At 41.6% G+C, this 23954-nt stretch overlaps 1 protein-coding gene across 1 annotated transcript in view; it reads left to right on the top strand.

Annotated features, from left to right (window-relative positions):
• The first annotated feature begins 3556 nt into the window (after positions 1-3556).
• Positions 3557-23954, top strand: part of hnf4b (hepatic nuclear factor 4, beta) — a 61674-nt gene continuing 41276 nt past the window's right edge. Inside the window, 1 exon segment of the mRNA XM_050050375.1 lies at positions 3557-3679. Within this exon segment, the coding sequence (XP_049906332.1) occupies positions 3557-3679 (123 nt within the window).

A 23954-nucleotide genomic window follows, 5' to 3' on the forward strand; every position in this document is an offset into this window, starting at 1 on the left:
ATTTAGTATTTTATTCATAATTTAGCCTTTTTTGTTTTTGTAAAATTAAAAAGGGAGAGATTAAGTGATTAAAATAATAATAATAATAATAATAAAACAATAATTAAAAAATAGTCCCCATCTGATTTCTGCTTAAAAACAAAATGAGAAAATATATTGAAAATGTCAATAAAATATGAAGTATTTATCATTTGATTATTATCTTTTTTGACATTACATAAATCTTCCAGGAATGGACAACACTGGAATATTTTCTCCCTTTGCTGGATTACATCGGTGTGTTTTCACCGTACAGCAAAGTCAAGCATGTTTCCATCACGCTTGACTTTGCGGAGACGCCAGGGATTTAGTCCGATCGGGCTGTGACTTTGGCAGTTCGGCCAGTGCTAAAGCATAACAGCCTCTTTCACTTTCAGCTCCCTCAGCGGGGTCAACTGATTCCTACCAGATGCATCTGTACATAAAATACACCATTAGACCCAGCCAGGGGGAAGTCCCTCAGTTAGGTTTAAACAACCAGTAAAGCATGTCAAAATAAAAAAGCAGAAAAATAAGATGTCATAATTTCACCTCATTTTGATTTGTTACATAAACAGCAGTGAAATTGTTTTATTAAATAAAATAATTTGTAAATTATGTGCAGCTGTGATTTTATTTTCATGACTTTTCATAGATTTCAGAAAATTTAAGATATACAAATACAGTTTAATTTAATTGCATTGATTGCTTTAAAATAATTTGACATGTTTTTTTTTTTTTTAATTTAGATGCAAAACACACTATGTTACAAAAATAGTGAACATACAGACTCCACCAAATATCTGAAATCTTCACTGCATGCACTTTTATTAAACATCAGTTTGAAAAAGTAAGTACATGCACAGCACTCGATGAACGCTATGAAAAACTTGAGATAACACGCTGTTTTACCACAATGTGAAATAGGATAGAAATGGCACACGTCACAACACCTGTGCTGCTGCCGGCTGAATTGGTGCTTCAGCGAGGGGCGAGGGGCTCAAGGGACAGAGGGAGGAAATGGCTGCTGTGTTTGTTTGAGAGGAGGTTAGCAGAGGGGCAGGCTGGATTCTGCTGTGGCCCAGATTTTTTCCAATCCCTTTTGTCTGTTCACTCCATGTTTGAGTGGCTTTATAGAGAAATTGCTTTTATTGTGTCCACTCAGGAAAACCAAACGCAAAAAACACCTCCAGCATTCAGTCTGAAGACAATGCTCACAAAAGCATTGAGGAAATGAGTTACCAACCAGGATCAACGCATCAACAATGTGCTATAGTTTTTTCTCAGCTGTTCTAAATGACATCTTACTGTTAATGAATACCTCGCCACATGTTGCTCCTTCAAAGAAAACTTTCTCGATGTGTGATGCAGCTCCCCGAACAATTTCTGGATGGAGGACCACTGAGGTAAATCTGACAGCCCAGAGATGAAGACAAACTAAACATCTGTGTCTAGATAGGTCTTCGAAAGAGGGCACAGAGGAAAACACAAGCTCCCCACTCTGATCTGGAGGCTGATAGATGCACAGCCCAGGCCAGAGGTAATATAGTGACGGTGCACCACAGTAAACTACACAGTGGCAGTATCCCTCAGTGCCTTCCTGACCTGCTGTTTGGAGAGGGGTCACAGGTGAAGTCAGTAGCATCTTACTAAAATACACAGGCCCAGTAGTTCCTTCCCAAGGTCAACAAGGCAAGGTGCAAGTACCAGAGAGATACTTATGTCTTAAACAAAACTGCTATGTGAACAAATAAAGGGGAAACACTTTCAAGTAACACAGCTTGGTGTTTTAAATTTTAAAATATGATGTCGTAACACTAATGAAGGGTGCAGATGTTCAGTTTGGCCTCTTGTGTGTGTCTCATTTTAATTTCTGCTCCAGGATATTTACTTGCTTTTTGAAAAAATCAGTGTGAGACAGATAATTATGAACCAAATCATGATATATAGATAGTCTGTCTGAAAAATAGTTGTCAGAATTTAACCACTGCAACTACTTGTGTATATATTTCCATTCATTTTACCTCTTCTTAACCTAAAGGGACATTACCATGACTGAAAAACAGTGAAAGCATCACAAGACATTCATGCCCGAGCAGTATCAGGGGTTCTACTGACTCTCAGCGAGAGTTGCGTATACAAGCAGGTTCCACTACTTTTAGATAACTATGCAGGGTTCTCAGATGGGAATGTATCAAAAGAACATCTTGCAGAAAATAAAAGGCTGAGTACTGCAGGTGAAGTCATATTCACTGTGTAATTCTTTAAACTCACAGAAAGCACAAAAAAACACCAAGAGGGAGAAAAGGAAGGAGAGAAAACATTACAGATATTGTCATTTCTGTATGCATTACATTTTGTAAATTGTGAAATCATTGTGAAATCTAGGTTCAGGGCTCTCAGACTGCACACATACAGATGAAATAGGAGCATAAAACTGAAGCATTACCATTCACGTTATTATACACAACGTTTCCTATTCCCTTCTCTTGGATGAGCAATTTCAATGGCTCTTCTTCCATGCCAGGAGCATTTGTGAACATAAATGATAACACAGGCTTTTACAATCAATGTGCACTTCCTTGTTTTCTGGCTTTAGGAAAACCATAAAGCCCTGCATCTGTATGTGTTAAATGAAGTGTGCAGCAACCACATGAGTGTATGTGCACGTGTACTTTCATGCATATGTGTGTGTCCGCATGCATGCATGTGCATGTGCATGCTCACTCACACATGTTTGAATGTGTGCTGAGGAAGTGACAGACTAGAGCTGCATGAAGGAGGAGGACACAATATGGTGGGGGGTTTTTTCATGATCTTGTATATTTTTTGGTGGAGTGACCTGACGCCATTTCATCACAGACCCTAAGAAGACAGCCCATGAGAGATGCAAGATGCAGAGGGATAGCAACTGCACCACAAAATGAAATGAGGAATCAGAGAGGTGCAGAGAGAATGAAGGATGAAGACAAGGAGGGAAGAGAGGACGGTACAGGAGTGCTCTCTTATTAATGCCAGTCCACCAGTCAATGAATCTAAAAAAACTGGTGTTGTAGTGCCTAAGTCATCCACCTGTCCCATGTCCTTTTCAGAGAGAAGGACATGAACACACATTGGAAGGCTAGACGAACACTTCACCTTGTCCACAACAAAACAGAAATCCTGTTAATTTGCAATTCAGTGACTCTCTAATGTTCCTGATCAAAAATCAGCCCACAAACATTTCACGGCTAGTTGGCCAGTTGTTGCCATAGTCATTTTGTGTTGATGTTTTCTAGCGCATCTTTTAATGTCTGAAGGATGTCAGGGTAAAGATGTCGACTGAGTACAGGGTTATCCTTGGGCTTATCATGTCAAGCAATACAAATTCATTTCATATTCATCAGAATGGTTGTTCTCTGCAGGGGGTTCATGGCGCTACCTATCCAACTCCCCCTTTTCTCTTTGATTTGGCTCATTTGAGCAGTGCGGTCCCCGGCAGCTTGTTAGAACTGCCACCTCGGTGACTCTGCCCCCTGGATGCAGAGGGAGGGGGGCGATGGGGGAGATGGCAGAGATGGAAGGGGTGCTCGGAGGGGTGTTGAGGGGGGTGCGGGATGATAGGTTAGGGAGGCCTACCCCAGAGCGCTTTCACAAGTCACGGGTGAGCAAGCAAGGCTCGGTGAGTGGAAAGTGAGAAAACCTGAACAAGGCACACCATCTACTGGCAAAGCACGAGTACTGCTGTCTGCTGTGAGGTAAGAGGTTGGAGAAAGAGCACTGGCTCACTAAAGGTCAACATCATAGTCTCTGTCTACTGTAAAAACTGCTTTCAGCCAGCAACTGTCCACATCCTCTGAAATATTACAACACTGAACCCCTGACAGATTAGACAGACTTCACTTGCCATCACTTTTGCCAAATTTGCCAAAAACAATTCTATGTTGCTCTTCCAATGTTTGCCAGATAAGCCACAAAAAAGACATGCAGATGCACGCAAGCAAACTAACTGAAAATCAAACTATTTTGAAAAATGAAGAGGCGACATTCAGGAGGGAGCTGTTCCTTTTTTATTATTACAGACAAGGCGCAAAAAATGATCCGTTTAGGTCAAAGGGACAAGAGACATAACTGCCTAAATTACCCATAATGGCTCACATATGTATCCTGTGCCTCAATTTTGCGTCAATATATTTCAAACGCTCAAATGCATACCTTTGTTAGACATGGGCGAGACTGAGTTACGCGTTACCCCTGTACTTGCTGAACACAGGCTACATGGGAGAAAATGAATTCATAAAAAGTGGAATCATTGTTCTTCAACCTTTCTATGTTCCAAGGTCGTGTTCATTTATCACAGCGGGGTGTGTAGTAGAGACTGGACAAAGGCTTGAATATATAATGGCAGGTGTAGGATAAACAGTATAGGGTGTGGGGATGAGGGGCACAACATATTCAGCATCAAGACTTGGCCTGATTAGATGTCCAGACATGCCATAACCTTGGGGATCTGCCAGTGAAAAAGGGGAGCAGGAGGAGGGGTGGATCTGGGTGGGTTAAATGCAGACAGACAGAGAGGTGCAGACAGAAAGACACACACATGCACACACACACACACACACACAGATATATATAAGAACAGAAAGAAAATGAATGGAGAAAACCTATTCAGAAAACATTTTCATTTTCTTCCATCTGTACATATATAAAATACAGTGAGGTGCCATTACTGAACCCCGCACCCCCCCCCGCCCCTCCATCCTCCCTCTCTTCACCCCATGAAAAAAATAAATCTAATTTTCCCATCCCTGCCACAGAAAGCCTCCCTCCACGCACACACATGCACACCCCCAACAGCCCCACCCACCACCGCTCCCAGCCCACATTCAGGCTCCCCCAGCCCCTTCCATCCTCGCTCTCATAGTGATGCACCATTTCTTTCTCTAAGCAAGGCTCCATTTTGTAATAAGTTCTGATCAGTGTTTTAACCAATTTGCATTCAATCCTGAGAAAATGGTGGAATAGCCTTGGTGGAGGAGAAAATGCTGGGGGTAGAGTAGCAGGAAGAAGCACGGGGGAATAAGAGTGAATTATCAAATATCCAGCGGGGATTAGTGAGAATTTATAGCAGTGTCATGTAAGTTTGTGTGGCTGCATATGTTACATGTTTACGACAGTCTGTCACAGTTTTCTCGGATAAGTGGTCAAAATAAAATGACTTGACTAGACTTTTATGCTTTTTTTTATTTATATTCAGATGCAAAGCCGGGCTAAGTGCTAAAGTAGACAGGTGACAATGTAAATATACTGGCGTGCTCAGCTAGCGGAGAGCTGAGGTGGATGGATAGCAGTTTGGTCTCTGCTTTCACAAGATAATGAGAAGAGAACTTCGGGGAGTACTTCAGACAACCTTTTACCCTTAGGGCAGGGCAACAAAAACACATTATCACAGATGTTATGCTACTGAGCAAATAGAGGACAAAAAAGTATGTACTCATATTCAAAATTATTAAAGCAAATATTAAGGCAAAGCATTTAAAGTGCTATGGGGCCATGGCTTTGAATACGCAACCTGAAATTTCAGTTTCACTTCTAACTTTAATGTAAACATGGCTCATTTTGCACATTCCTGGCAAATACATCTACTCATGGTAAATAAATAAATAAAATAGGTGACAAGGTGAGACAGTTATTCTCCACAGTCAATCACATCACACTGAGATTGCATTAGCTATTAGCTACTGATACACACTGTTGCAGATAATGAATGTGATCATCCATGGACATGGTTAATGATTAAGTGTGACCACAATGGCAAATAATGTGAAACTATTACTAAAATGCAATGCAGAGTTCATAGAAATTGAATGAGAGTAAAACAGACATTCCCATTCAAATCAACGTAGCAGGAAGGTCAAAGCGGCGGACATTTTTATGCGCACTGTTGCCATTGCAGCCGTCAGATACACATATAAACTTGGATATAAACAAACTGACAGTCGCAAACTCACTGAGATGAGGTTTTGCAGCAATGTCCAAACAAGCAGTGGAGTAATACATTACTGTAAAAGCAATCTTTTCATTTTAGAATGACTGTATTTGTTTTGTTGCTATTAATCGCATGTTTGTTGAAACATGATGTACTGTAGCTGCCTCCAAAGAACAAGTGAGAGCTGCTGCTTCGCATATTTTCTGCATATTTTCACATCTAACTCTGTTAATTCTGGTTTTATTTTTCCAAACCGGTGGAACATTGGAAAGCCTTGCGTTAACCAAAATGTTTTTTGTGAGTTTTACTTTGTGTCTGTCGAGTTTAAAGGAGCGATATGTAAGAAATCTAAAGCAAATAGTCATAAAATCCTCCTAATATGTCAGAGAGACTAAGGAATAATGTTCATATAACATNATGTTTTTTGTGAGTTTTACTTTGTGTCTGTCGAGTTTAAAGGAGCGATATGTAAGAAATCTAAAGAAAAAAAATAGTCACAAAATCCTTCTAATATGTCAGAGAGACTAAGGAATAATGTTCATATAACATACTGATCTCACCGACAACAATAGTACGGCCAGAATATTCGCATTTAAAAAAATATTTTACGGTCCGCAAATAATGTTTATGTTTTGAATTTGTGTTTTGGCCTGTTGCGCCACCCACCGCCGTCTACCAGTCACGCAGTCAGTAGAGTCTCAGCATCAGTTACAGTTACGACTGAGCTACAGCAGCACGGCAAGCAGCATTAGCAGTGTCCCGGTACATAACATTAGCAGCCGGCTTCTCCACTGTATCCCGGCAGCAGTGTTAGCAGCAGAGAAGCCGGACTTGCACGAATGGTCCGCTGGAAAACCGAAGATCACAGATGCGGGGACACGGCCCTGCCACGGCAGCCGTCCGTGGGCAAACAAATCAGTCTCCAGCGTGCCGCTGTCCAGCAACCTTGAATCTGTAGGGGAGGGGGGGCGGACACGACTCGCGGCAGTATTTTGAATTTGAGTGCAGTAACCTTTTTGGCCACATTCTTACATACAGCGCCTTTAAATGAAGTGTGTTTTAAGTTGAGTCAACAAGGTAATTAAGGTGTACTGATGTATTTGTTAAGGAAAATAAGTGTAAGAAAAGGCCAAAATGGAGTTCTTAAACTAGTGTGTGTGTGTGTGTGTGTGTGTGTGTCACCATAACAACTAACAGCAAATACCATTTTCTTTTGAACTAGTCAAATGAGCACAGCAATCAGTTTAACGTCCTTTCTATTTAGTCTATTTCTATGGCAATATTCTATGGCAAAGTTACAATCAAACATGCTATCACATGCACCCCTGTAGCACTTACAGTATCATGTTCTTAAGCATTTTAATACTGCTGCATGCTGGGTAATATATCAATATTATATTGATATCATGACATGAGACTAGATATCATCTTGGATTTTGGATATCATAATATTGGGTGCCCACTAGCTCACCTGGTAGAGCAGGCACTCCATGTACAAAGGCTGTGTCCCTGCCACAGCAGCAGCAGCAGGTTTGATGCCAACCCATGACCCTTTGCTGCATGTCATCCCCCCACTCTCTCTCCCCCTTTCATACTGAATCTGTCCTATAAAATGACGGGGGAAAAAATATATTTTTATAAAAAAAAAGTCTGCGTTACAGTAAAGTGAAGTTATTTTCTGAACTTGCCAGACTGCTGTCCTATTATTTGCCTTAACCCACTAAGTCCTTACATCAACATCACTGATGGTTATTTACCAAAATCTCATTATGTAAATATTCTGTGAAAGCACCAATAGTCAAACCTACAATAATGCCACAGTATAAATATCGAGGTATTTGTTCAAAAATATTTTTGATTTTCCCCATATCATCCAACCATACAGCATATTAATGTCAACCACAATGTGCAAAGGAAGGGTCACTGTTTTTTCTTTTTTTTCTTTTCTTTTTTTAAGTATTGTGGTTACACTGGATGTGGTGGCATGAGTGATCAGACTACAGAGAGCCAATCCAGCTGTGCAAATCACTTCTGCGTCTATGGAGGACCGGATCTCCAGACATGTGAACAGGAAGTAGAATGGAGGGCAGAACTTCCTAAGGTCCACAGCCAGCCATAACCTGAGTGCTAGTGGCCAGCTTTTTGGGGGAATGTTAATGGGTGGTTCAAATCACATTAAGGACTGGAGAGATAGCCAAGTTAATTACAACATCGCTGAAGACAGTTTTTTTCCTCAATCTGAATAAGTTTTTCATTAATGGTGTCACAGAGATCAGCAGTTATCAGTACCTCCGGAGGGATAGCGGGGGGGAAAACAATCACTGATTCTTTCACACAATTTCACCATCTAATTTCCGACCATGCATTTTGGAACAAAATTAATTTCCTTGGCTATCTAATAAATCAGAAACAAGTGATTGCTGTTGGTGCCAATCCAGGCAGGCACAATGAGATCTCTCCGCTCCGTTCTGACAGAATGAATTGCGTGTCCCTGCTGAAGCTGAGACACGTCATGTGGACTGGGCTGTAAGTCTGTGTGGGATCTCCCTCTTCAGCCATTTCCTCCCCATCACACTCACTCTGGCTCTCATTCACACAAAGGCTTCAGTCCTCCTTTTATTAGAAACAAAGTCAAGGCAGTAGCACGATATTCTGATTGATTCTGGGAGTCGTCTGCCACTTCCTCGTTAGCCCACATCCTCTATGATCATCCTTATCAATCTCATTGGTTTAAAATACAAAAGATTATCCACTTTGCACGCTTTAGAGGTGCACCGAATTAGGGTTATAATATCCAGTGGCCTATATGATATGCTATATGCTACATTATACATGCAGCATCTTGTTAGATTCAATGCATGTTTTCCGCATGGCTTCCCTTTGAAACAACTGGGGGGTTCTGAAAATCGGCTATATGCTAAAATGCCTCGGGCTATCTTTACAAGGTTATAGAGCATTAAGAGTCGGAATGTACACCCAGGGAGGCAAGGGAGTGAACCCCCCCCCCTTGACGCACACACAAATACATCCACTGACACACTACCATCACAACAGTCTGGACCTCAGCTCTAGGGGCGGTCCCTGGGTAGAGCCTTCAGAGACATTGGGGGCAGGGTGGATCGGGTAGGAAGGGTTAAATGATGGTGTTGTAAAACATTTATCTGCTTCAGATAGAGCGTTAGATAGGTTGAACCTCATCCCCTGCCATTACAGAATTACCCTAACTGCTGCCATAGTGTGGCTGAGCATAGACACTGTGCCCAATCCCTCTCCGCCATCCTATTGATTTTCACACCCTGAGACAGTGTGCTCCCAAAGGGCAGTAAATTATAGGGCGTTTTACAGGGAATTACACCTGCACCGGAAACTTTACAGGGATACGGGTGTCACGGACCACTCTCGCACTCTCCCATAGACTGCTGTGAGAACCTAGGCATGGGGAGCTCTGTTCAGTCCTTTCAACTGCACACATTATAGCATGTACTCACATGACCACATAAACAGACGTTTCCCCCAGCACAAAGGAAATGTATATACCTACTGCTGTGACATTCAAGGAAAAACAGCTCTATAAGAGACATTTCAAAAGATTATTTATACGGCATTTCACCTTTACTGGACTGTTGGAGGTGGAGTGACAGGAAACACTGGAACTGTAAAAGAAAGGAGGTCTTGACATGTGACATACTGTGAGTCCCTGGCTGGATTTGAAACAAGGACATTTCTGTAACAGTGCTGTAGACTGCTGCTTGTTTCATTTTAAAGGTCCAGTGTGTAGGATTTGGGTGGATCTATTGGCAGAAATGGAATATAATACCGTAAGTATGTTTTCTTTAGTGTATAATCACCTAAAAATAAGAATCATTGTGTTTTCATTACGTTAAAACGAGCCATTTATACCTACATAGGGAGCGGGTCCTCATTTACAGAGATGACCATGTTGCACCACCATGTTTCTATATTGGACCAGAACGGACGAACCAATCACTGGCTCTAGACAGGGTCATATGCTTTTTCGCATTGAACATTGTACTTAGCAGCCTCTCTCTGACAAGCAGCATCGAAAAAAACACTGCTTTTGTTAACGTGGAACTGCTTTATTCAGTGTTTTTATGGTTTAAATCACCAGGTCCATTTGTTTTGGAGAACAAGAGACTTCTGCGGATAACTCGGCTTCAGGTAAAAACCTCATGAATGTCTGGATCTTAAGTTATATGAGAATAAAAGGTGAGCACACATCCGCCTATCTCCAGCATGCCTAACAGCATCAGAGAAACAGTGATTTGCAACATGAAACTGCTTTATTCAGTGCTTTTACTGGTTTAAATCACCTCATCCGTTTGTTTTGGAGAGGCAGAGACCTCAGAAAATGTCAAAAGTAATATCACAAAAATGGGCTTAGGTAGACATTAATGATTATATTCATACATGGAGTTTACAGAAATCCTCTATCAATATGTTTAGGATACACAAGAGTAAAATAAAATCCACATGTAAGAGGACACAGGATACAGTTTACTGTAAGCTGTGTGTGCTGCTGTTTGCTATGCATATTTTGTTCATTGTTTTTCTGTGTATGTTTATGGGTGTAAGAGAGTTTGTAGCTCAGAAACATCTTTTATGGTGGTCTGTATCATATCAAAGTAACTGACAGGCAAAAGCCTTGAGGATAGAGGTTAATATAGTAGAAGTTAATACTCGGAGGAGGAATCAACAAAAAGCACTCATTCTTCCATAAATGCCTGAAACAAGATTGAAACGGCAGCTTGACAAAAACATAGACTTCTATCTATGTGCCGTACTGTTGATAATTCAAAAGGCACCAAGCAGACTATTATCCATCTTCTTGCTCGAAAGGCAACTGTGCAATAGATGGGCAAGGTATGATGCCAAGGGGGTATCTCTGTAGTGGTGGGGGAGGAAATCAAGGAAGGAATTGTAGACTAATAAAACTTCCTTAACTCTGCAACACCTGGATATATATGGTTTCTTTTCATTTCTTCTCCAGCCCCACTCACTCCTAGTAAAACTAGCTCTCAACACCAGCCCTCGCTGACCTCAGGATAGCCCTGCAAACATGAAAGACTCTTTATCTGTTCCAGGTGTGGGCCGACTCATGCTGTGTGTGTGTGTGTGTGTGTGTGTGTGTGTGTGTGTGCGTGTTTGTGTGTGTGTGTCGGAGAGAAAGTGAGTGAGAGAGACACAGATGTTTATGTACATGAACACATTCAAGATCTACGAGCTATTTACCAAATTAAAACAGGACAGCAATACAAACACACTGTAATGTAACATGTGAAATCAATAGGATAGCCTTGTAGGCTGGCCCTGCTCAGATCTGGTATCATGTGTCCAGATATTAACTGTGTCTGTGTGTGTCTGTGTCTCTGTGTGTGTGTCTGTGTGTGTGTCTGTGTGTGTGTGTGTGTGTGTGTGTGTGTGTGTACATACAGTTGAGACTGATTTTAGTTCACACAGAGCATTAGAATGTGTCTCACTTAACCACTTGAGATCAGATTTTGTTTCCAGCATGCCAACTATTTGATTTAATCTGCAAAAAGTATTAAAAAAAAACACTGCCATATTGCCAGACAAGAGGAGATTTGACTTTGTAGACAATCACTGCAGATGCATTCACAGATGCAGTACATAGAGTTGTTCTTGTGCACATTTCTGACCCCCCTCATAATGTGGCTTGAGCAGTCAGGTCCCAGGACGTCCTCAATTTACAACCGGACACATACACATCGAATGACAAACATACAACAGATAAAGCCGCACGCTGATAAACAGAAACATGCACACTGGTGCTGAGCAATATGCTGCGCAGAAGTGACCCCAGCCACCTCCCCCCTCCCTCTTACTCTGTCTGGTTTCAGGTTAAACTTGACCCCTCACACTTGACCTTTGGGGCTTGGCTCAGTGCTGGTTGAGCGGAGAGAGAGGCAAGGGCACAGCTGTGAGGGAGGGTCCGCAGCAGGACAGACTCCCCTCTGACAAAGGGAGAAATTCAATTGGAGCATATTAGTGTCCAAGTAGTTGAATATCAGTCTTTCTGGCTAACTGGAAACATATTTTCTTCTGCGCTCAAGGCAGCTTCCATTAACCTCTAAAACAGTGGGAGGGCCGGGGTTGGGTGGGTCACACTGAAGAGCTCTCAGCCTCAACTTTGCCAGCACTTCTCTGCGGCACTCTATTTTTAACCTCTGATACATATTGCTGTGGTCATTATTTTCAATGTTTCTGTCCTGCACTGTCAAATGCCTTGCAGGTTTGATGTATGAACGGTGGTCCATCACTTACATTGTTCCCCGGGACAACCAATGAGTGTGTGGTTCCCTGCAGTGGGCCAGACAAAGACAGATAGATGGGCCTGGCTCAGGCCACAGGTACCAAGGGACACTTCTCAGGACAGCTTACAAATAGGACTGAGAGGGAAGGGATGAAGCTGAATAAAAGCTGATACTCCACAGAGCTGCTCAACCCATAACTGTCACCTCTGCAGATTGAACAGCCACCCTAAATGAAGATAAACTATCGATCCACGGAGTAATATCTGGTGTTTGGTAAGTCTACAATGAGAAGAAGAGATGCCAGAGAAAATATTCTCGTGCTATTTGAATATTGATCTCAATAGTGACACGACTTTACAAATATGAAAGAGGAAAGCGTTTAGGAGCTGGATCCAACTTCTCTCTGGGAGCTGCTTTATAACAAATTAAAAACAAGAGGAAAATAATACTGAAATTGGGTCCCATCTCACTGCAACAACCCTCCACCCCCACGCCTTCTCCCCCCCTGCCATCCCCAATGTCTCTTTTCTCCACAATCAGTGTCAGAAGAAGCGGCGAGGAACGGTTTGTGAGAAACACTTATCTAGCACAGCGGCAGAGCCCTGTTCCTACACCCTTTATCTCACCAGGAGATGGAATTCAATATACAAAAACCCCATCATGCAGCAGCATCACGCCTGTGCTGGGGATAAGGGCAGGGTTGCCAGGTAATTGGTTGGTGGTGGACGAACACAAGGTTTGAGACTACCCGTGGAGGAGTGGAGATTACAGGAAGGGGTGGAGGGACTGGGTAACTGGGAGTCAGTAGGGGGGGGGGGGGGGGGGAGGGAGGCAGTGGTTCTTGACAATCTTTCTCTGCATCCCCCTTCTCCTCCATCCACCCATCCCTACCCCGCCTGCTCATGTAATCTACAGCCCCACAAATGTGCTTGTGTGTTGGTGTGTGTTTTTTGGTTCCAGCACGAATAACAAAGCATGTCAAGTTTATTTGTATAGCCCCTATGTCACAATGCAACCCCCGAGCCCCCTTTCAGAAAGGGAAAAATGACACTACTTTGTTTCTATTATACAAGTTTGTATTTTGCACCCCCCCCCCCCCCCCCCCCGTGCACATTAATTAAGAAAATCCCTCACATCCATGACATTTAAATTAAAATTAAAGCAGATAACGTCATAACAAAAACTGAATATCATTATGGAGCAAAAATAATTTCTTTCCTTTCAGATAATGTAAAAGGGGATTGGAGGGTGATGATCACGCACATGCAGTAAGAACACTGGAAGAGGGGAGCGCACAGGAAATCCACCAGCACACCATTTCCCGTTTTCCAGCGACTCCTCGAGATAACAGGCGCAGAAGAGGGAGAGATAAAGGAACATGTGAGAGAAAGAGAAAGAAAAAGTCATTTCTCTGATTTATTTATGATGCAATGAAGGTATGCTGAACGCATCAGAACATGCAGCAGTGGTCATACTGTCAGGGAAGATGAAGTGTCTTCATAGTCGACTGAGCGAACGAACGAGGGAAAGAAAGAGGGAGAGAGAGAAAATTAGAGGGAGAGAGAGGAGGGTGGCTATACTGCAGAAGGGTGTTAACCATCTCATCTCTACCGCACCACCGCACTCGCCACAAAATGGCTACTTCGTTCCTTCTGACGGCCGGCACCAGGAGGGGGGCCATCTGAACCGCCGCTATCTCATCTCCCACCTCCGTAGCCTATTCTTCAACCTCAACTATTTCTCATATTTATGGTCTGGTTTCACACAACACTCTGCTGAGTGGCTTTTTACCTGCACATTTTTAGACCAAGTGAAATCTGTTAAATCAGTCTTAGTCTTTTAAAAGCTCTGTTTAATGTTCTGGCAAATTACAAAATTACACTCAACTTTAAACTGTAATTTGTCTTTGTGAGTGCAGAGCAAAATATGCAGATCTTATACAAACAGTACTGTATCTAGAACAATACAATTAAGTGAACAGAGACAGACAATCACGAGATCTGATGCATGTTAGTGAGCTGCTGAATGTGTAAACTGAAGAGAAAGAGCCGCTTAGAAGGAAAACAGCATCGAAACAGGCAGGTTTTCATTGTATAATGAAATGCTTTAGACCTGCATACAAAAACATTAAGCAGATGTGAGGGGAAAAGTCAGTGCAGGTAGTGAGCGTACCGCTTCCTTAAACACAGGACATGAGCTCATGTCCAGGGCAACATCCCCCTCTGCAGGCAAAGAGAACACAATCACTCTCCACAAAAAAACCTCTTTTATAAACTAAGATGGAGCCTTGGAGGCCATTTCCTTCATTACTTTCAATCTATTTCATGTTATTCTGTTTCCATTTGAAGACCACTTAAGATAGTCCACCTTAAAAAAAAAGAAAGAAAGATGTTGCCTGGACAAGAAAAAGAAAGCCAATAACTCATATTGTCAAGGGGTGTAGATGACTGCACAGCACAAGAAGTGTACACATGCAGCAAACCTCAGCCCACATGGTTACATAAGAGGCAGGTCTACTTCTAAAATGTTGCTAAATAACAAGGGGGAAATAAAATCAACTTATTTCCTCCTCTCCCTGGTTCAGCTTTAGTTCTCTCCATTCTGCCCCTATAATCATGTGAGCTGAGCAATTTCCAGTCGAAATCACCTACAGTATACAAACAGTGCTCTCTCTCCTCCTTGTATTACACCAGCAAAGATTTATTAGCAGTTTTTAACCCAGCATGCATATGAAAAAACTGGGGATTTTATATAATTTAATGGGTCACAGATGGTCCAAATTCAAAATGCTCAGTCAGAAGACCAAATTTGCTGCGCTTTTTAATATTGCCGGCACTCCAGATAGATGTGAATATACTGGAACTGAGCGGAAATGTACTTCCACATTTTGAGGCCCTCTCTGAATCTTCACCTTGTAGGTGATAAAAATTGGATGTCTGCAGCTTCGATTCAAATAAACTTGAAAAATGCAGCACATGTTCATCTTAGTGCTGCAAAAAGGGAGGTTAGGAACGGTGAGTGAAGAAGAGTGGATCTGGATGGATGACCATACAAGTCTCTGCTTTTTCCAAGTGTCTCAGGATGAATATCAGTCACAGGAAAGCCTCTGCTGCTTTTTGCCTCTATACTGAACGCATGCTGAGTTAAATGTATTGGTTAATTTCCACCTCCTCTGGAAGAAACATCAATTGTACAGCAAATAAAATGATTCTCTCCTGAAGCACACTGACCTACATTTACAAAGTTTAAGCCTGTGATAAATACTAAATGCTGTATATACATTACTTATTCTTTTCTGTGTTGAGAGTCCTTAAGCCAGAAAAACATCATACAGCATGCTTTATTTAACCGCATTACTCATCACACCTTAATTACACTGGCTATTTAATATCTCTACAACACATCAGTGTGAAAAATGCTTAATTTCATCCACTGCTATCAAAAGTTGTTCAAGTGTGAAACTTCACTAAAACTTCACAGCATGTCGTCAAATAATTCTAAAAAGGTATCAAAATAAGCCGATCAATATTTCTACATTATCATTCCCCTCAGAAAATTAAAAAAGATATAAGCTCGATAAAAAAAATCTCCTCCGCTTATGTGGTACCATTTTTTGCTACAATTTATCCAGCGATTGACCTGGCACTTTTCCCTCTGTGTTATGGAAGACTTTGCAGCTGAGCCTTTGAATCAGCTGATGCTTTACCACAAGCCCTCAACTCCAAGGTTATTTCTCCAGGATTTCCTTTAAGTTCTTTAAAGAAGAGCTGGCATTTGGAATACATATTATACATAAAAACTCAGTCAAATAAACTAACAAAAGTTAGGGGATCAGCAGCATCAAAGCATTCCTGGGCTGGCTCGAACCACATGATGAGCCTCGTGTCTTTGTGAGCAGAAGCTCGTAGATGTTCAGCACATTTCAGAGCCTGGCTTTAGATTTTTTCTGCAGATTATCTTTTGGTCTTTGAAGCCCAGAACCCACCTGCTTCAATCCCGACAGCGCTACTCCTCCGGTTTGCAGGCTGTGGTTCCATTGGTCAACATAAACAGCACCTATGAGCTGTACCCTCGGGGGAATTCCTATTTATTACTGACCAAAGTCTGAGCAGAAGCTCTGCACAGATCTTCAAAGAAGCACTGGCAAATATGCCCCCTATGAAATATGAATCATTTGGGAGAGTTGCTGGAAATCTGAAATAATTCTGTGTGTATGGATAAGTCAACATATAACCTTGATCTGCTGCTGCGGATTATAATTTTAAAAGAGACCCACCTTAGCCAATACAAATTAGAGTCTAACAAATTACACTTATTGAAGCTTATTCATTTTTTAAAATTAAATAAAACCCTACTCTCATACACATACGGAGGCATTAAAAAAGACATTTTATTGGACTCTGACACTTAATCACAGAGACACACTGGACAGGCCCTGATAGACACTGACAGACAATCAGCGGAGGCTCCATAATACAATATAATCACAATACTCAGGTCACAACACAATATTTGTGCAACTTTATATGCTTTGTGATATGCTGAGTATGTGATAATGTACATTGTGATATATTGCAATTCATTTTTTCAACTGTCCTCAAAGGGAAATGTATACATCTGTTTTTATTTATTACGATAAGAAGTTTTCAGTCTGTTTATCTCACTTAAATCATTGTCATTGCTGCAAAATGTATTACTGAAAACACGACTGATTCTATTATTCTAGAAGGCTGCAAAGAGTTTAATCTGTACTTGTAATACCGATTAAAAAAAAACACTGATACTTAGCATCCATGTATCGATACAATATGGCCAAGCAAAATCGCAATACTATGCTGTATTGATTATTACCCCATCCCTAATAGACACACACCTGAGGTATACAGTATGAACATTATTTGAAAGTCAGGAGAAAACGCAATAAAATGTACACAAATCTGAATAGTGTTTCCACAGCAGCTGAAGTGGAGCAAAATGTCAGTGGAGCCACACAGAATCACAACTTATGAGAGCAGGACTTAGCAGGCAAAGGCCTGAATGAAAAGGGGTCATCTTGCATGCTACCTTCAAGGTAGAATGAATAATAAATGCGCTAGCAATGGACACAGAGAGGAGTTATCAATATTTAATACTTTCACCTCTAATTTCAGACTCACTCTCCCAGATTGCCACCGATGTCCCAATACATATTCTTAACCTTTTCTACTTAGCAATAAGCAGACTGCACACACACAAAACCAGAGCTGCCATTTTTAGGAAAGAAATGCAACCCAGAATCCCTTGACTGTGTCACACCACAGTTTGACTTCTTCTTTGTCTCTTTGTGGTTGACTGGGGTAAGTCAGTGCTGGTATTTTCAGGTCAATTTCTGCTATGAATTAGCATGAGTTAGTGCAAAAGGCCAATCTAAGAAGAGCACTCGCTGTCAGGACTATTATTTAAAACTATTTGAAATTGTAAAAATGCACGTAGCCAAGAAAGTAGGCATTATTTGGAAAGATAAAATTAAAAGCCGTGGCATTTCTCTGCCATGCTTACAGCAAATGGAAAAAATAATCAAAATCTAAATTAATTATGAGTGAGTCAGCGTCTGAATCATCTGATGCAAATGACTGGAAACAATTAGGCTGAACTAAACTTTTGTGCTTATGCACTCAGGTTCAAACTCCGGAGGCAAATGAGATATATTCCTCTGGCAGGCTTTGTGTGTAAATCCTTTTGTCGTCCTCTCTCATAAAGTGTCACTGTCCTGATTACCCTGCACTGCGGCAGAGAAGCAAATGGGTGAGCAGCAATGGGAGGGAGCGGGGTTGGGGGGTGGGGGGTATGCGAATGAGATGCTCACTGACCCTGCCACCATCACAAACCACCAGTCTGATCTAATATCCTGACTGGCTGAATGAGTAGGTGGCTTGGTACACATCAGGCCAGCTCTCTCCAGCTGCAGCCCCTGCTTCGGCATCAACCACTGTTTGTACGATCCAATCACTGGGCGTCCACCACAGAATTATGGTACTGTACTTAGAAGAGGTTAATGTCTCTGCCCTGGTAGGGTTTGAAATAACAGTAAAAGCAGTTCAGAATCTCACAATGCAGGATCAATCCGTATATGTGGACAAACACAACCGCACACACACCCGACTCTCTGAGCATATGCCCCTACATTTGTTAAATTCAAATAATTCTGCCGTCTGCACTGGATGGCGCCTCTTTGAAGGTTAACAAATCAATATTCCAGACGCTTGTCATTTATTAACACAGGAGATCTGGTTGGATAATGATGACTGTGCAGGCATCCAGAGACAGTTCTGTGGGAACAGGCCATTAAGCATCACAAAGACCATAAAGTAGAGAAAGGGACTCTAATTGGGAGTATGATTATTTGTCTGTAGTGCAGTCACCTCAAATATCACAAAGCTCTTCTCAACAGCGAGCCTGTCAGTCAGATTTGTGTCCATGCACCACCGTCTAAACCATTCTCAAGTTAACTGCTCAGTTTCAATCAACCAACGACTGAGATGAACTTAATTTTTTAATTCGCGGGCACTTCTGGAAAGTTAGTTTCGTGCCCAACCCCTCCTCTCGACTCAACATGCCAAGACTGAGTTGTGTTTATACTGAGTAATGGATTTATTCAACCAAGTCGCATAAACTCCAGCGCCACAGCCAACAGACAGGCCTGTGCGCTGCCGCTCAGAAGTCAGCAAAACGGACAGTAGCACCAGGGACCGGATGCATCCCGTGTCTGTTCAGATTAAATGAGAGGCTGACGATGTTAATTAGGCAGAGTAAATTTACATCAGCAAATTATGTAAGCAGCTAGAAGAGTAACAAAGCGTGATACCAGTTAAGTCACAGCTTGGCAAACGCTGCCCTGCCACTTCATGCTGATGTGGCCATGGTCGATCAAGCAGAGAAGCCTCAAATGCCAATTAGACATGAGTGGGTAATTGTGTCGGGGGGGCTGGTGGCACAAGGGACTTTGTTACAATGTCCTGAGGCACTCTGCGTTTCCACCCTTCTCCGACATAGCAAGTGACACATCTGAGTTCACAGATAAGGAAGTGCCTCTCTCTCTTTCTCACACACACACACACACACACACACACACACACACAAAAGGATGAGCTGTTTGGCTGTTAGGAGGGGAGGACATTTAGTGAACATGCAGGAAATGAGCCAACATTTTTTTGCAGTGTTTTTATAGTGTTGTTGCAAAGGGATTTTTAATATGAATTTATGAAAATAAAGACACTGCAACATGATAACACCACTAAATATATGAAACTGCATAATGAATCACATACATTGTTTGTCCAGTAGTCAATGTATAACACAAACACTTAACTTTAAGTGGTACTCCCACCAAAATGTATCTTTTGAGCATCAAACCCTCCCCCTTTCTAGGCCTGAGAGGTGGCTGGAAAAGTTTTCATCCATCACAGAACAAAGCAGCAGTTTGACTAATGTTGACAACAATGGATTCCGAAAGATAAGCAAGTTTTCATGGTAGTAATACAGTTTTAAAACAATGTAAACTTTCCCAAACTCTCCTGCAGCATTCTGTCCTACTTATCCATATGTTAGCCATGTTCCAAACACGCAAATTTTTTTACAGAACATGACTAAATGCACAACATCTGTATCAGTCTTCGTGCACAACCTTAGTGTAATTCACTGCATTAGATGTTTTGTGTACAATACACAAATGCATGTTGTAAGAGCATCTCTAAACATCCATGTATAGTATGGTGAGCTTTGGGAGTGGAAATGAGGCATGTACACATGTGCCCAGTTCCACGATGACTGACATATACAAAACAGAACAAGGTGTACATGGGGCTTTATGACGCTGATGAATAGAATGGGAATCATTCTGTCTTTGTGCATACAGAGTTTCAAGCATGAATCTACACAGAGGTTCATGCATCTGGCCTCAGCTCACAAAGTCAACAGGGCCTGTTACGACTGAACTGAAAGCAGCGTAGTTTAAGGGAATGACCTCCTCCAATTGTAGGGTAAACGATTCAATCACCAGCTCCTCCTGTCCACGTGTTTAAGTATCCTTGAGTAACACATTGAACCCCAAATTTGTCCCTATTTGTGTATGTGTGAGGGGTAAAACAAATGCAAGCTGCTTTCAACAAAACCATTTGCCAAACAAATGTAATGTAGTGTGTATTTAAACATATTCTGGCAAAAGTTGTAACTGTTAAGAACATAAAGAGCATACAGAGTGACAGCAGAAAGATGGCTTAGGCCGACCAGGTGCTTTCAGAAGACTTTATGGCAGGTTTGATTTTTCACTCCCACTGTGAAATCTTGTCAGTATCTAAATCCACTGTTACCGCTGTGAATCCATGCTGACCACAGCCACTGTGCACCGTGAAGGACAAAACTTTCATATCCACCTTTCAAGTTTATGGTGTGTGATACAGATTATACGGACAAACTAATGCAAACTCTAAATATATCTACTGGCATATAGACAGTCCAACTGGCCAAGTATTGTGAACAAAGTATGTAGAGATGCTGATTATTTTTCATCCTTCTTGTAAAATTTTCTTGGTGACATCGCAGCTTTCATTAAAAGCTTTGATTGTTGAATATGACGGCATATCATGTTTCAAACTGATCATAAATTGTCAGCATGATAATAGTGATAGTAAGTTTTATAGCAATAAGAGAAACTCCTTAATAGCTGGGCATAACATTGGAATGACTGTGTACAGTACAAGAGCTTCCTCATTGGTTGTTGTGCCATGCTAACACTGAAAGCCAGTGTCTCTCCTCTCCTTTCTGAAGCACTACTGGTTTCCATCAAGCCCCGGCTGTGATGTCCTCTATCTCTCCCTCTCTCTGGCTCTCGCCCTCGCAGCAGGACTTTGTAGCCCAGGATGCCCACCCACATCCCCGCTTTCTCGGCTGCTCTTGATTCTAATTGGCTCAGACCAGTCTTATGCCGCTATAATCCCTGCATGTTAATACTCCCATGGTAACATTCTCTCACCTAATGGCCGCACAGTGAGAGGCCTTTTCAACCACATTACCTCTTATTGAGTTACGGAGCCCCATCGTTCCAAATAAGACAAATTTAATTGATCCAGTCTATAAAAATCTCCGTGCTGCTGTGAAAGACCTGTTTCTTGGGTTTCTTTATTTATTTATTCACTCTGTTTTCCCACCTTGGAGAGCGAAGCCCTGCGTGAGGCACACGGAAATTAGGTTTACTCCACGCCATGCAAGAAAAGGAAGGATGCAGAGGAGAAACTCAAAGGTTTCAAAATTAGATCAATGGTCTCAACAATCAATCAAAGGCAGGGTTCCACAGGTGTCAGCCTTGGTTGTAAGTTCAAATGAACCTTTAAAACAGCAGGTACAGTGTCCACTCTTTAGTGAACTATGCAGGGGGGGACCCAAGCTGTGGGGAAAGTGAATAAAAAAATATTAGCGCAGAAAAACAGGCCCAGCAAAGACGTTACATTACAGTTATCTTTGTGTCTTTTTCTGACACACTATTCATATTCAGTAAGGAGCATGTAATGCTTTGAATGGAGGAAAAAAGGCAAGTAAAATTTCATTTCATTTATGGGTGCAAGTGCAAAATATGTATTCAAAATTTATGCCAGACAGAGTGGGTGAAACGGACAGACTACAACTGTCTGGCAAAGGGTGTTTAAAAGTAAAAAAAAAAATTGGAAACTTTTTGAAACAGTATCTATAAAATGTATGTTTATGCCCTGACTTTCACCCATCATACACATAATCCTGTTACGGACTACTGAAGATACTGAGCTCAGCGTGATACTTAAGTGATTAACTAAAATAAATATTTTATCCAGTGTAAAAGCTAGGGATTGAATAGAGCTGAACATTAAAACACTGGCCTTAAACTCGCCTGTTGAGAAAAAAAAATGTGATAATAAGGAGAGAAATGGCGGGCGTATACTACGGTAATCCTACCAACAGAGTGCTTCCCCCGTGAAGGATTTAACTATTCCCAGCGACTAGATAAACCAGATATTATATTGCAGAGCAGAATATGTGTTGGTGTATGTGTGCATGCAGTTCGCAGTACAGGTAAGGTGTGTGTGTGTGTGTGTATGTGTGAGCTAAAAGGGGCATAACCTCTGTCTCCCGTCAGAAATGCAGTGATGACGGTGGAGCGGTCTATAATTTGCCCAGGAGGATTTTGTGCCTTACCATATTTTGAAAGCAGCTGAATTAACTTTCTGTCCATTAAATCCTGTATCAGGAAATATAATTCCTTTTCTATTCCCTTTTCTCAACCTTTTAGAAAAATTTCTATCAATCTCATTTTACGCATGATTACAGTTTTAATGAATGATGGTCAGTGTTATTGCTGGGGTTAATCTCAGCTTTCTCTTCTTAAATGGTGGTAACTGGGCTAAACACTGCTGATAATGCTCAAGGCTGGTGGCTGAGAAAAGACCTCAAAGAAGCAATTTGCTTTCTTTTAAATGTATTCTTGCATTATTAAGATATTTGGTAATACCATCAATGAATCATGAATATTAAACAGTTAAAGTCTGGGTAAAATAATATCAGAGATTTCTTTCTAATCACTTTATACATGTTCGAAAATACCTGCTGAAAATGTGGGAAAAGAGTGGGAACTATAACGAACTGCATTGTTGAGTTAGATCTTTCTTATGTCTAGGATTTTTTGGGCGGTCCTGAAATCATGGCTCAATGAAGCACTGGAGCCATCCTAGTCTCTATATACAGACTCTACATTCAGTGAATGTAGAGTCTGTAGGCAAACCCCGGAGATTTTGCCTCCGGAAGAAGAGCTGAAGAGCCCTGGTTTCCGGTTGCAGGCTGTTTGTAGTCCGCGTGATATTGACCAATCACGTTTGAGCCGGCTGCAGTTGTTGCCAGGTTGAACGGTCCGTGCGGTGAACTAGCGAGGCGGAACATAACTGGCGTCACTGCAAACTCTGAATCCATCGCAATGGTTCAGCATATTTACTTATATATAAACGGAAGTCGGAAACGGAAATTCGCCTCCTCCGCCCAAATCAAACCGGAATGCCAAAAAATCGGGGGTCTGCCCCCAGAGGCTGTATCGCCGTCTGCCGGAAGTCAGACGCTGAATACAGCTGATGGGTTCCAAGAATGGAGCCATCCCTACCATAACATCCTCCCCACTATATAAAAACTATAGTAAGACGCATAGCAGCAGTGTCGTCTCAATCACCCCATGTGTGAGAGGCGAGTTTTTTACTTTCAACAAGCTCTCTTAGCTCTCTCAGTCTAATAAATACACGAATAAGATCTTGTTAAATTCCACAGTCATATAAACACTAGCAAAACAGCCTGCATGAATGTACCTTTCAATTTTACAGCAAGAATTGTCTACCCACCCTGCCGGCATTACTCCTTACTGTTGTGGGTGTGTGCTTGGAGCCAACGTTAGCTGCTAAACGCAAGCAAAAGAGTCTGTCGCTGTGTAGCCGCTCTCTCGTTCTTCACCTCAAACAAGCTCCCAGCGTCTCAGAGAGAATACTGCTTATTTTTTCTTGCTTTCGAAACCTAATTTCATATACTTGCAGATTTTTTAAATAATTCAAATTTGGCTTGGTGGTTAATAATGCATTTTTTGTGGTGTGACAAACTCATAACACATCTTTTTTTTGGCTTTAACCAGACTT

The sequence above is a fragment of the Epinephelus moara genome, chromosome 1 (genome assembly GCF_006386435.1).
Source record: "Epinephelus moara isolate mb chromosome 1, YSFRI_EMoa_1.0, whole genome shotgun sequence".
In the NCBI taxonomy this organism is placed as follows: domain Eukaryota; kingdom Metazoa; phylum Chordata; class Actinopteri; order Perciformes; family Serranidae; genus Epinephelus; species Epinephelus moara.